The sequence below is a fragment of the Leptinotarsa decemlineata genome, unplaced genomic scaffold (assembly GCF_025532065.1).
Source record: "Leptinotarsa decemlineata unplaced genomic scaffold, Ldec_3_MD MMD2_tig00026328_RagTag_RagTag, whole genome shotgun sequence".
Classification (NCBI taxonomy): Eukaryota; Metazoa; Arthropoda; class Insecta; order Coleoptera; family Chrysomelidae; genus Leptinotarsa; species Leptinotarsa decemlineata.
Window position 1 is genome coordinate 17,694,805 of NW_027412688.1, and position 15,434 is coordinate 17,710,238.

The 15,434-nt window shown below is 34.7% G+C and overlaps 2 protein-coding genes across 3 annotated transcripts in view; one reads left to right on the top strand and one right to left on the bottom strand.

Moving 5' to 3' along the window:
• The window catches only part of VGlut (Vesicular glutamate transporter), a 246,183-nt gene that overhangs the window by 42,662 nt on the left and 188,087 nt on the right, over nucleotides 1-15,434 (top strand). The window lies entirely within an intron of this gene.
• LOC111515395 (uncharacterized) lies at nucleotides 12,915-15,042 on the bottom strand. 2 transcript variants are annotated; one of them, XM_074182636.1, is made up of 3 exons: nucleotides 14,895-15,042; nucleotides 13,127-13,253; nucleotides 12,915-13,078 (listed from the first exon to the last, which is right to left on the bottom strand). In XM_074182636.1, the coding sequence occupies exons 1-3, from the start codon at nucleotides 14,907-14,909 to the stop codon at nucleotides 12,969-12,971; spliced, it is 252 nt and encodes an 83-aa protein (XP_074038737.1). In that variant the 5' UTR covers nucleotides 14,910-15,042; the 3' UTR covers nucleotides 12,915-12,968. The 2 variants fall into 2 exon arrangements, with proteins under 2 accessions (XP_074038737.1, XP_023027388.2); XM_023171620.2 differs by having other exon boundaries at nucleotides 12,915-13,253.

A 15,434-nucleotide genomic window follows, 5' to 3' on the forward strand; every position in this document is an offset into this window, starting at 1 on the left:
ATTTTGATTTACAATTGTTATTAAATGAAGGTTTTATTTTATTCAAATATAATTAATGAATAATAATCAATATAAATAAATAAAATAAAAATAATTAAACAAATAATAATGTATTGCTCAATTTGTAAATCTCTTCATTGAGTCTATCTTGGCCGCACTTGCGCGTAAATGAGATTTAACCCTTTTTAAGGTGGAAAAAGATCTTTCTCCGGAACAATTGGTAGCAGGAATACTCAAAAAACTACGTAGAGCAATGTCGACATTCGAATAAACGTCTCGAAGATTTCGAGAATGCAATACATTGTATATTTCTCGTGCAGAGCGTAAATCTTCCGTATTTTCTAGAGAATTTTTGAGCTGACATTGTAAATGAATACATTCATTCCCTAATGTCTCTTCCAAATCATTAGGATACTTTTTAACTAATTTATTCGCATGGTTTTTCAATTCAGTTTTATCTATGTCAGATAAATTATCAAAAAAACTAAAACTCTCGTAAAGTTTCTGATAAGCACTTTGACGTGCGGCCAATTGTACGCTTAAGGTATCTAATATTCGATTATACACATTGGTGCCAAAATTTTCGTGACCAGATGAAGGTACTTCATCTTCACCCGTGACTCCGTATAATAAACTTGAACTCCAGACGGCGCTTTTGCTTTTTCTTCATATTCAGAGTATTGTTTGTTCCTCATATCTTGAAGAAATAATGCCAAAGAACCATAAACTTGTACTACAGATGATAAATCTGCATTAGATTCCTGAAGCTTCTTACTAGTAGCATTAAAACGATCTAAAATAACATTCCAAACTATGACCAAAATTGCTGTTTCTAGATGCTGTAATTTTCGCTGCATTCCTGTAGTTTCAGATCGCGTAGTCGGTTTTTCATCACGATTTTGTGCAATAAAGTTCAGTGCATTAATTACTCCAGGCAACTCTTTTTGTAACGCATAACATGCATCATGTCGAGCAGACCAACGAATTTGAGAAAGACTCTTGAGTCTTAAACTTGTATGTTGCACTAAGATTTCCCAACGATGTGTTGATACCGTAAAAAAATTATAAAGGTCTTGCAAAGTAGAAAAAAGTCAACTGCTTCGGTGACGGATTCAGCTGCACAAGTTCCTAAATGTAAAGAATTAGCAGAACGAGGAACATATTCTGCTAATGGATTAATCGTTCTAATTCTTGACTGCCTTCCTGAATATAAACCTGACATTTTGCTTGCGTTATCGTAAGATTGACCACGACCACGACCGTTATTTATGTCCAAACCATTATTTTCAAGAGATTTTCTTATGGCCAGTATTTGGTGAACATTCTAAAAATCTCTCAAAAATTTCACCGTTATCACGTACATATCTAATAATTATCGTGAGCTGATCAACATGTACAATATGTCAGGTGCAGAATCTACAATTACACCAAAATACTTGGCAGATTGCACTTCTTTAGAAATTTGTTACACTACTTTTTTTTGAATTAATAATATAAATTCTTCATAGATTGTTTTAGATGAGTACGCGGTATTTCCACGGCCAGGGTGTGCATACAATTTTAAATGTTCCTCTAAAAAAGGATCAAACTTAACAAGAAGCTCAATGGCAACTAAAAATTTCCCATTAATTTCAAATGGTTTATATTTGTCAGAATAATCTCATCAAAGATACAAAAGTAAAAACTTACTTAGTAACTCGCCGCCCCCCCAAATCGTGCCGTTCTAGGCCCGCGCTCATGGGCCTATGCGGTAATCCATCACTGTCCTTATAGGACGAAACTGCAGTATATATAGTTACAAATATCTACAAGTGGTATAAAAACATAGAAAGTTTTATTTGCCATTCTTCATAATGAAGTCAAAATCTTACTTTTCCAAAAATCAGTCTCTTCTTAAAATGTATCCTTCTCAATTCAAGTTGAAAATATATTTCCAAAAACTGTTATATTATTGGGAGCGAACTAGTTAGGATGACCAACAATGAATCCCTGACACTTTTTAATAACTTTCTTATTAGTCAATGGGCTATGCTTGAAGACTGGCAATAAACAAATCTAAAGCAAATGGAACTTCAAACGTTCAAGCCAGTCTCTATATACCTACACAGTAGGTTTAATGGACTGACGCCTATCAGAAAACAACTACTCCCCTGGCTAATACCACGAAGGGCGTTGGATTATATCAGACAGGCGTCAGTGCAGGAATCTTCACAGAAAATGTCCTGCATATGCAATTGGCAATACAACTGAAAGAGTCGACCTTCAATTATGGAACGGGCACACTTGCAGACCTAAAGTCAATGATATTCCACAATTGAAAATCGGAATTCTTTCAGAGTATATAGAGACTGGCTTGAACGTTTGAAGTTCCATTTGCTTTAGATTTGTTTATTGCCAGTCTTCAAGCATAGCCCATTGACTAATAAGAAAGTTTTTATTCCTTATTTAGAGGAATCGGGCAAATTACGGATGTGCAGTTGGTTAGTTCCTCGTCCACTAGATGGAGTGACATTTTTGATGTTCGCTCCAACTTCGGAAGAGGAATGAAATACTCTGAAAGAATTCCGATTTTCAATTGTGGAATATCATTGACTTTAGGTCGATGATGGTCACTATCTTGCACTGATGAGTGGCTAATAAGCCCGAAACCGGTCTGCAAGTGTGCCCGTTCCATAATTGAAGGTCGACTCTTTCAGTTGTATTGCCAATTGCATATGCAGGACATTTTCTGTGAAGATTCCTGCACTGACGCCTGTCTGATATAATCCAACGCCCTTCGTGGTATTAGCCAGGGGAGTAGTTGTTTTCTGATAGGCGTCAGTCCATTAAACCTACTGTGTAGGTATATAGAGACTGGCTTGAACGTTTGAAGTTCCATTTGCTTTAGACTTTTTAATAACATCATTTGGAAAACTGCTTCTGGTTCTGATTCCTAACACAGTTCCTATCTGCAAGATTGATTGAGAAAAAAATGAAAAGTAAAACGCTGGAAATATGTAAAAGAGATGGTAATAGATATTAGTGTTATTTCAATTACAACATTGAAGTTTTAGATGAGATGAGTTACGTAAGTCAAGCACGAATAGTGCTTTCAGACACCAGAACTTGTCTTGACGCCCATTTCGAAAACGAAGTTATGAACATCTTCGGTTAGTCAAACACGTGTCTAGAAAACTGTGACAGTCCTGATAAATTGGATCAGTACTTGTGTTGCATTGATTATACGATAGAGGTATCAGTTATATCTTTCCATAAACTTATATTGTCTCATTGAACGCAAAATCTCACCGAAAACCTCATCTATGGACGTGAAATTATACAGGTCAGCCTACCGAAAATGAACCGCAAAGCATAACTGTCAAAGAAAGAACTTTCCGCGAAAATTGAAAAAATGCTCCAATTTTTTCTGTAAGAGAGCAAGAAAACCATAGCAAGAAAAATATTCTAAATAACTATAGACCAGTCGCTTTGTTATCAGTTATATCAAAAATCATGGAGAAAATCGTAAGCCACAATATCCTCAAAAATTTGGAAGGCTTCAACATCTTGAGCGATCATCAATATAGCTTTCCAAAACACCCATATTTGAAATAACGCAATAGAGAAACATGGAGAATCAAGAGCTCTTGCGCTTGATATTTCTAAGGCCTTTGACCGTGTGTAGAATGGGGGTTGCTGTCCAAACTTCGATGCTGTGACTTCTCCAATTATTTCTGAAAAAACGTTCCCTGTAAGTGACCGTCGATGGATATCTCTCGAATACTTTCATCATCAACGCTGGTGTTCCCCAGGGATCCATATCGTCTTCAACCCTCTTTTTATTGTATATCAACGACTTACTGAAAAAAACCAAGGATCCAATATATTCCTTTGCTGACTACAGGACACTTGAATCCTCATTCCATTTGGAATCTAGGACATCGACTACAAAGACACCGGCAGCAGGAGGTTGCATATCTTAATGAGGATCAAGAAGTGATTCCGGATTGGGGTGAAAGTAATCAGGTTCAATTCAATGCCACAAAAACCTAGGCATCGGTTTTCTTCAATAAGATATATGTCTCCGAACCGGATATAATAATGTCAGATCAGAGAATTTCGCTTTCTGCTTCGATAAGTTTATCGGAGTTAAAATGGACACCAATATGTCTTGGCACAAGCATGTCGCTGGAATTGCAAAGGCTGCTTTTCAAAAACTTGGAACACTGTTCCGAACCAGAAAACTGTACACACCTCAGCAACTTTTGATGCTTTATAAAGCTCAGATCAGACCTTCTTTGGGCTATTGTTCTTATGTATGGAGTTCTGCCCCCAAACATACCCTGAAGTTGCTGGATTCCATCCAGAAAACAGTCATGCGCCTGATTGGAGACAAGAACATCACGTGCAACCTTGATATCCGGGAACATCGAAAAAAAATTGGAAATTTGTCTCTTTTCTATAGATACTTCCACGGGAAGTGTTCAAGTGACTTGGCACATTTGATTTCACTGAGAGCGGTACATATCAGAAACACACCACGGACCGTGACTGCTCATCGTTTTGAGGTTCAACACAGTACACTTCAAACTTCACTGTTTAAGAACTCTTTCATCTGGAGAACAGCGTTTCGTTTATGTGGCGTTTTTCCAAATGGATTTAATCTCCAGCGATTCAAATACAATGTGAATCGCTACTATCGCACATGCACCGCTCTGAGGGCGCCTTGAGGATTTTCCTCTAGTGCTTGTGTTTTGTCCTTGAAATAACCGTATAGTGCGGGTATCGTTCCCCACTTTTGTCAAATAGGTACACATTCCGATTTGGAAGGCTGCAGGTTACCTGAGAGTATCAGAAGACCGTCTTCTGACTAGTGAGATGAGATCCTTACCGGTTTGAGAAAAATATACTATGGTCTGTCAACCATGGTGTGGATTATCCAACACAATTAAATCCCACCATAGAAGTAGAGAACTTATTCTCCGCTTGGCCTCTCGCGGATGATCCAGTTTTTGGTGTTTGACAGAATCTCATTCTGCTCTGAAAGACTACTCAGTAAATGAAGTCCTCGCGAAGAAGCTGGATATAAAATCGTCACGAATTGTACTGGAGGAGCGAATAGATCTACTCACTCTGAACCTACCCGCCTTTCTATTCCATTAATTGCAAATAAATACGTTTTCAGAAATCACTTTACTTGTTTCAAAGATGTGGAACTTTGAAGTACGTCATCACCCGAAAACAATTGTGGATACTAACAATGAAAATGTCGTGAAGCAACTTTTCTTGGGATCCTTTAATTATTAATTTTTAATTGTCATTTCTTGTTATTAATTTTTCATTTTCAGCTGATTTGTTACTTGTAATTTATTTCATTGTAATTTCAGTTTATTTTTCTCAATATAATTGTTATTTTTCAGCTAATCTCTTTAATTTTTTATAGATTCTGTGATTTCGAATCAATTCATATCATATTAGACAATGGAAGTCCAAACTAATGAAATTCACCACAAATCATTGTCAAACACCTTCAAACAAACCATACGTTATCTGAGAATTGAAGAAAATTAAGATTTTATTTGAAAACTTGTCCTATTGATCACTAAATGCCAGGAATGTTGTCCGCTAACCTCTGTGCAATAATACAGGTTATCTTCAAACCGTTATCGCACATTTTGTGCGATGTCATGTCATTAATAATTTATTCGGACAGATCTTCTAATGAGTCACTTCGTTCGGTAAATGTCCTCACAAACAAGCTTACGGACTGAGAGATGACACAACTGAACTACAATACTTTTTCCAAACAATGTAACGGAACAATTTTTAAATAAAAAAAAAACTGTATACCTAAATCTATATGGTAAAGCTGAATTTCTTTCGAACAATTCGCAGTTTTTGTTGCTCATTGAATATCGGATTTTGCTTGCCAAAATATAAATATAGTATGTCTTCTTCTAATTTCATAGGGTACGGATACGCCAGAAATGATTGACTTTTTCTCAAATATTGAATGTGAAAATCGTGTACCCAAACTATTCAACCGGTATCCTAACAGATACCTTTCTGGATCATTCAAAGTGTAATTGTTGTTACCTGTACCTACATGGAAGAGAGAAAAATTATCATTGTTAGTTTTTATTAACGTAATAGAACCCAAAACAATGTACTTTGAAATTGTTGATTGATGTCTGTTTTCTGTTTGTCTAGTGCAGACATATAGAAAACACTATAATATAATTTTCGTTCATATACATATATATTTCCCTCGATAGTAATACCTATCACTTCTTCTTCAAATATTCTGAAGCATTTCGTAATAGCAAATTTGTTGATTTTGTTGAAGATCTAATATACCCCTCTAGCTTTTTCTCTAATGATTTGTTTATACACAAAGAGAATAAATAGTAATAATATGGCACAAAATCATAGTTCTTTGTCAAAACAGATTTCAACGATTTTTTTTTGGTATTATACTGGGACGATCTTCACTGAAATATGTGTGAGTGTACATGTAATATCATCTTCATTCTTGGTATGTCATCATTCCAAATTATGTTATTTCAAAAAATTGTACATTTTGTTTCATAAAATTATATATCACCTGTATAAAGTATGTTTCTGTCATTAGCTATTTCGCAACATCCAGATTTACGTCTCTTTGATGTCTTTCGAAAAGAGGTTCATCATTTTCTGAATAACTGTCGATACTATTTTTGTACTCACTTTGTATATACCCATCGGAACACCCATTATCAGGAAATAGCCCATCATACATCATACAGGGATTCTTTCCATAATTTCAACAAACGATGTCTTTCCTTTAAACGTACATCAATTTTAACGGACAATACTTTTGGACCAACAGATGTCTTGAGTCACACTAAACAATGGCAAGTTCACCAAAAACAAATTTTGTGAAAAATGTTACCTTCAAAAAAGCGCTGGATATTTTGACTCAAAAAGTTACTAAGCTGTGAAATAAAGGTTTTGGTTTTCTACTTCTCCTTCTTCATACAAAAAATAAAGTCGTTATCCAAGTTTGGTGCAGAAGTAGCGATAAGTCAAGTGTCTTATGCCGAAATAAGTGAAATTTTACCTCTTTCATTCACTATATTGTGTAACAATCCTGTGAATGATATTAGATTCAATTTCATAATGGATGTTTGGAATACCAACTGAATAAAGAAAAGTGTGTTTTGTATAATTCAGTGTTCATATATCAAGGTATTTGTTTCAAAAGTATTTTTTTTCATGCAATTCAATGTTTATATGAAAGTAGTTGTTTCGAAGGGGCTTTTCTTCAAATTCATTTCTGAAATCTACTTCTTTACATGACCTTACCTTCTTTGTACACAGTTAACTTTTAGAAATTTATTGCTTCCTTCCTTTCTTTGGGGGATTCCCACTGTATGAAGTTGAAGAAATAGAAAGCCAAAAAATTTCTTTTCCAAAAATTAATCTTTTCTAAAAATTCACCCGTTTCAATTTCAACAAAAAGGCTGGAATTTAATCAAATAAGTGAATAATTGTCATAACGTACCGTCATTGATGACATGAGTAGACTAAACTCATTCGTGATGTGAAGTCAAAATTTTATGAATGGAATGAATACTTTATTCCATAATGTTATCCAGATTTGGTGCTGAAGAGGCGATAAGACAAGTGTCTTATGCCAAAATATCGAGTGTCTACCAATGAGAAAACAGTGTTCCATGTAATTGTTTGGATTTTTTTGGTCTGTGAGACCTACTTCAACCTACTGGTATTTGTGCTGGAAGACTTTTCAAACATTTCTGAACATGTTTTTCCACTCATTATCATTCTTTCGAACCAATATTTTTTGGTATTGCAGAAAATGTTCTATACAATGACCATTGCCTCATTTTGAGGCAGTACTCCATCCGTATACTGAAAAACATTAAAATTATGTTCGTATACTGAAAATGTTTCATTATTTACCCTTCATCATTCTCTTCATTTACTGCTGCTCTACTGAGGCTACAAACATAAGCTGAATTCTTTCACGTTTCAAATTCCAGTGACATATTCATTTTCAGACAAAGTGATATTCCATCAAAAAATTCGAGGTGGAATCATTTGCTTCGCTTTCAAAACAACAATGGCTTGGTTGGCAGTCGCTCATAATCGTTAATTTCATATCCAATAATTATGACTTCAATCTCTCACAAACTATACAATAGCAAAAAGTTGAAGTTTTGATTAATGATTCAGTTTCAGAACAATATTTTTTTATGCACAACATTGCAAATACATTCATCCGTGTTTTTTTCGAAGGTCGATGTTGATATTAGCGAGTGTCACAGTATGATCTGATTCTAATCAAGTTACAGAAATAGATTTGGCTTTGTGTAATCATACTTTGTGGAATACATCAATATCTTGGTCGGACTCTAACCGGTTGATTAGCCGTTCACTATGTGAACATTGGTGTATTTTTTTCATTTCCTCTGCGTGTCTTGCTAAAAATACGCTAGGAGGTAAGACCTTGTTAATCCTTAGCTAGCGCAAGTTTCGACTTCTGAAGGTTGTCGTTTGGAGGACGATAACTGATCAACAGAAAAACACCTTATAATTATTAACACACACATTTTTAAACCTCTTTTAGGCAGTTGATTAATTCTCGAAATTGAACCGATTCGCCTAATAGGCCGGGAGATTTTGGTAAGTAATTTCTTACAGTATGGCGCTTTTAGGGGGGTTTATGTTCATATACATAATAAGTGACAGGAGAATGATGTTCTTACCGGTGCTGCGCGGGATGCAATTGCAGAATAATTAATTGAAATTACTCGAAAATCTGGAGGTGTCAAACAATTTCTTTCACACAATTTCTTCAATTTATCGGTATTTTACATATGATGGATTTGGCCGATACTTGATGAAAATCCATAACTAACGTATTTGAAAAACACTTCATTGTGATATTTTTACTAAACGATTTCATAAAAACGCAACACGTGTTTCGCCATACAGTGGCTTCTTCGTGCGTGTCTTTACTAACTTTATTCTACTTATTCAATGCTCAATATACCTTGTTTTACAATTTGAAGTACCTACATTTCAAGTACCTGATTTTTACCTAAGTTTGTAATGAATCAAAATACCTGAGCTTGTGTCCCAGTTACCACAAACCATCTTACACGGATATTATCATACATAATTCCTCCACATAACCTTACCAGCATAAAGTTGCTGCATAGTATGCTTCACAGACTATGGAATATTCCACTGCCTGAGAGTAATTTTCAGAGATAGCTGAGTTTGATCAAACAAATCGCGGTTGACAACGGTTGTAAAGTAGATATTATAGAATTCATTATTTCCAAAAAACTACAAAAGTAAGCCATAGATCTGGTCTACCCAAATTCAGGATGCGATAACGTCAGTTATAGGACTTTTTCTAATTTGGGTGAACCAATCAATAATATTGCCCGTTTTTTGAAGAAAGAATGCATGAACGTAGCTTATAGAACGAATAATAGTCTAAGTAAATTTATTAAAAACAATAAAGACAACATTTTGGTGTCGGATAGTTCAGGAGTATATAAGCTGACTTGTAGCTCTTGCCCAAAACTGTATACTGGCCAAACAGGGAGAATATTTTCCCAAAGAATTGAAGAGCGTAGAACTAGTTTTGTAAATAGAAAGACCAATTTGAGAAGAGTTTGAAACCCAAACCTCTAGAATGTTCAGAAATAAATAGATTCAGGAATTCGGGTAATTTACTGAATGACCAATTAGAATTGTATAACTCTCCGTTACTGAATATTTTTCCAAACGTGGAAACTGGGACATAAGCTCAGGTAATTTGCTTTATTACAAACTTAGGTAAAATGTAGGTACTTCAAATTGTAAAGAAATTATATTAAGCATTGAATATGTAGACTATAGTTAGTAAAGACACGCCCGAAGAAGCCATTGTATGGCGAAACACATGTTACGTTTTTGTAAAATCGCTTAGTGAAAATCTCACAATAAAGTGTTTTTTGAATACGTTTGTTTTTTATTTTTTTTTATTTATTTCTCACAGGCTGTTTGTTTTTTATCAACCTTGTACGAAAATTACCACGCTATACCATTCCGACGGTACAAAATACTTTCCATACCTCCCTCAAACATATCAGTTTTCAAAATTCGAAAAACTATTTCTTCCAGTATGGCAGTTGTTAAATGGTGGTTAGTTTATGATATAGTGAGACAAAATTATTATATTCGCCACACTTGTAGTGCAGTACAGTGGTGCCGTACTTGAAAAGTGTTATTTTTAACCGTTTTTTAAACACGCCTATAGAAGCCGTAGAACGTTTTTTTACAGTATGGCATAAATGAAATCAGATTGTTCCAATACGATTATGAGTTTGAAAAAATGCGGCATACTGTGACATTGATACGAAAGACCGTGATACGCAAGTTGCGATGTAAAAATTAAATAAATAAAACGACTTCTTACATTATGGCATTTTAATTCTCGGAAAGTTCAAAAAAGTATGATTCAGGAAAATTATCCCATACTTATGATGATGTCCAAAAGTGGTGCCATACCCGGATTGATTTTCAGTGACGTATTTCAGCTCCAATGTGTACGTCCAAGATTTTATTTTGTTAACTCAAAGTATAAATGTTCAAAACTATACAAAAAAAATCTGAAAAATGACATGTTGAGGGTGGGTGGGACAGTAGCCTAGTGCGCTGACGTGGGTGGTTTGCTCTACTCACTCAAACCTTCGCTGTGCGAACCGGTGGTTTGAACCGCAAGGCCGGACGATCGATTCTCACTTCTTATCGTCTAACCCATGTTATTAATCACACGTTAGAAGGTGAGATCTCGTTAGTCCTCAGCTCGCAAAAGTTTCGAATATTGAGAGTTGTCGTTCATGGGAGGCGACAGCTGGTTAACAGAAAAACAGATAAACAGATTTAACAGGGGGTATTGCGGGTAGTTTGGTCCGTTGGAATGGTATGACGTGGTGATTTTCGTGCAATAATAAAGAACAATTGTTTGAAAAACATCAGCCTGTGAGAAGTAATTTTTAAAAAAATATAAAAAAAAACATTTTCAACAAAATATGACACCTTTGAATTTTTGAGCAGTTTCAATTAATTACCGTACAATTGCGCCCCGAGCACCACCGGTAAGAACTTCATTTTCCTTTCACTCATTACGTATGTGAACTTCCTAGAAGTGCCATACTTTGAGAAATTACTTGCCAACATATTCCACCATCTCCCGGTCTATAATATTAATGACAGGTTTCGTGGGATGTAATTTGAGTCGAATCTACAATGATCGAATAGACACACGTTTAACAGACACCTGTTTGTTACAGAGTTCATAGATTTGTGCGGAATTTGTGAAACAAAGTGTATCATTTTGCACTAGTTTTATATATTTTTGACGTAGATGTTTGCCAGTCACTTTGCCAATCATTTAAGAAACATGAAAGGCTATCGAACAAATCACTACAACTCGAAATGCGCAAACCCTCTTCAACGGTCCTGAAACAAATCGGTACAAATCAAAAGGGCATAACTCTTCTGAAAAGTCCTCACAAATAGATATGTTCGGGGAGGTTTCAACTCGAAATATCAAAACTTTTTGATAGGTTCTCAAACAAGTCGGTTCTCGAAATGCTAAAACTCACTTATAAAATCCTAACAAATCGTTACAACTAGTTGAAATTAGAATTCAAAAATAATGCATCAGCGCTGTTTCGACCCGCCATATGTCTCATCGGTGATGCTAGGCTGATCTCATCAGTGGTGCTAGGTTGGCCATGAATTCACTGCTGGTCTCAACTCTCATAGAAAGACAAGTCTTAAAAAGTAAATGCAATTTTCCTTCACGAAGACGGCATTTATGGTTCCGACTGAAAAGCCAAACATCTTTTATTACAACCTTCACTGCAAGGCAATTGTTGAAACTAGAACCCAAAAACAACGCATTCGTGATCCAATACCAGGCAGCGCTGTTTCGATTTGCCCTAAGTCTCATCAGTGAAATTTCATCGCTCTACTTACATAGACCTGTCCTTCAAGGTCGTTTGATTCCAGCAGTGCATTTGTGGTTCAGGTTAGCATTAGTAATGATACCTGTCGGGCGAAATAGCACTGCCTGGTGTTGGATGACGAATGAGTTGTTTCTTGGGTTCTAGTTTCAACTAGTTATTTTGTAGTGGACACGTCAGTGGAAGACAGAGGATGAATTTCTTTCGACAGTCGATATCGAAGCTTAGCTTTACTTCAAAACTTACCGCTTTGGAAGCGTTGTTCACCTCAAATATTCGAGGATTCAGTCTTCAGCCTCTTGTCGATTTTATATAACATGGAAATTTGAATTGATACAAATGGAAATGACAAAACCCTTTGAAAAATCGACACATTCAGTATGTATATGTAAAAGTGAAATGTATCTAGTTTATCTTTATTCGGTTGAAAAAATATTTTCCTACGTCTCTACTACTTGGAAGGTGATGCAGCATATCATACTAATTTCATTTGTGACACATGAATGTGAATTCTCGTGGAGTTTCATTCTGAAACTCCTGTTTTCAGTCTCAAACGTAAAATACATTTTTGTTACTCCTGGTTAATACTCATTGGGACACAACAAAACTACCTACTCGTATTTTTCAGAATAAGATTCATGAAAATTGAATAGAGTACACCCACTTTCATTCTCCAACAATGATAATGTTGTAATGTACGCAACGAAATAAACAATCACACAAAACGATCACCGCCTTATCATAAATCTCACTTTCGTTTTTAATTTTCACTTTTTCACTCCAATAAATCGATGTCTGACAAATCGGTTGGTCTTATTATAGAGATCTTATTCACTAACTTGTTGAAAAATCGTATCCTCAATAGTTGTGAGTTTTCAATGAAGAGGTCAACAAAATAACGATTCATTTTACACGTGAATGTGAACATATATTTCAAATATAATAGTATTCAACAGATTTTCAGTAGCCTACTTTGGTTTTATATCCACCTTGGTGATGTCCATCTGAATTACTACCGTGGTGATGTCCGTCTGAATTACCACCGTGGTGATGTCCATCTAAATGACCACCTTGATGTCCAGCCTGATGCCCTCCATGATGACTATCGTGATGTCCTACTTGATGTCCACCCAGCTGTCCTGCGTGATTTCCCTGTTCAATACCGCCATGACTGTGACCTCCTCCTTGACCATATCCTCCGGGTACTGCTACGGCACATGCGATGAGGACTGCCAAAGTCAAAATCTGAAAAAAGTAAATACATTTCAATTTCCAACCAGAAGACCTTATAAACAGTAAAACTTTGTTAAACAAAATAGTCATTGAACTATTGTCGAAAACAAGAATCAAGTAGATGGTTTTGGTATACCAAGTAATTCAATTAACCGTTACACCAATGATTAGGCCAGTTTCTTGAACTGATTACAAACTGTTTTTGATCTATCAAAAAAAATTGAGATGGAGGAATAAAACAAATATTGTATAGATCTAATTGAAATAGTATATATTAAAAACCAAGGAACGATAATTTCAAAGCAAGTAGAAAAATCTACAGATCTGCCATAGGATACAGGGTGTAAAAAAACAAAATTCTGAATCAAAATCATTCTCATGAAGATGACAAATGATATACGCATAGAAACAAAACATTGTTGATGACAATAACTGCAAGGATAATACATTTATGGAAATATCACGTGTCTGCAAAATGAGAGTGACGAAAAAGTGCCTTTTTTATAAAAGCAGAAGCAGAATGAATATACCATCGGACTCTTATACAAAAATATTCAAAAGTTTGATGAAAATAAGTCAGTAAATTTCTCCAGAATTTCTGTGTTATGTGCTATGTATCTCGTGGAAGATTTTGATAGAGAATTTAGAAAAAAAAAGTGAATTGAACTTTTGAAATGGCTTCTTTTGTATTGCAAATGCTTTCGATTACAATATATTTCTGGTACAAAATTTTGTTTTCTCTTTTATGACAATAAGAATTTCATGATAAAGAAGTAGTCGACACAAAGAAATCGCTGATTTCAACTATTGAAGAGTTTTTACGTGATACATATGTATATGTGTGTTTAAAATATGTTTTCCGGTGACCAGCTGTCACCGATGAATTATAAATAGTCCCAAACACTGAAAAATTTTCAAAAAATAGGTCCAAACATAACAAATGAAATAAAAATTCCAGAGCTCATTACAAAAAGCTAAATGTTTGTTATGTATTCATCTTCTGTTCTGATCCCCTGTTGTTTGAAAAAATTTCGCAGACGTTGCAGATCAAATATCCGTGAGATAGTAATCTATTTCAATCACTTCTCAATAAAAATCAGAGCTGGAGTTGGAAAACAGATACCTAGATGTTGAATAGATGTTTGTTATAATTTTCGGTTATCTTCTATTTACTTTTATAGGAATATTATTCTTCTGAACTCAAATTATCAAAAATCAATCTCAATATGTCATTTCAAACATGACTTTCAAGATATTCAAAGAATCAAAATATTACTCCATGAGTTCTATAGTAACGAAATTATTTCAAGTAAATGGCAAAATTGACGTGAAAAAATATTTCAATAAATTTTGAAACTAGATGTATATTATTCTTCACATGCTTCAGATGCTTTCAAAACTTGTTACTTGCACTCAACATTTTCTATCCGAAAAACAAGAGGACCATATATTTTTTCAATTCATTACTGTCAAAGTATATCATTTGTTTCTTTTTCTTAGTCTTTGTTAAACTCAATGGACGTTCTCTTCATAACAATACTGATATAATCAATTTGGTGAGTCGTTGACAAATTGGCGTTTACATCATTCATAAAATTTATCAGTTTCTATTGTCCTTTTTGAAATTGAGCTTAGAGTGTATTTAATACTTACGAATAGTTTTGACATATTGAACTAGGGTATTGCAGTTTCAAATTCAAACTAACTCTGAATTGTTCGTACAAGGTTTCCCACTTATTTATAGTTATAGCTAAGAATGATTCTTCAACTTTTTTGTTTATGATCCTGAGAATTTATTAATTCCTGTTTATGAAAATTGGTCATCAATGTAAAAAACAAGATTAGTTTTTCAATACGCCAGTGTTGTTTGAAGAACAACTGATTATGAAATAGAACCGAATAATTATAATTCAACCTTGGGGCGACAACCAATTTGACGGAAACGAAATATAACTCTCATATCATTACTTGATTCGATTTCTGTGAAAATAATATTTGATATGACAATCACTCCTTGGTATCTTTTCGGATTTAGATTAGAAATTATTTTGGCCCTTAGTTCATCCAGTAGTTACTCGACTTTTGGTATAGTACACCAGCCAAATTTGAATAAATGATTGGATGAATTCGAAAACGTGAAATAATGCTTTAATAATGATAATAATACTAACAATGGACGTCGTCTATATCATT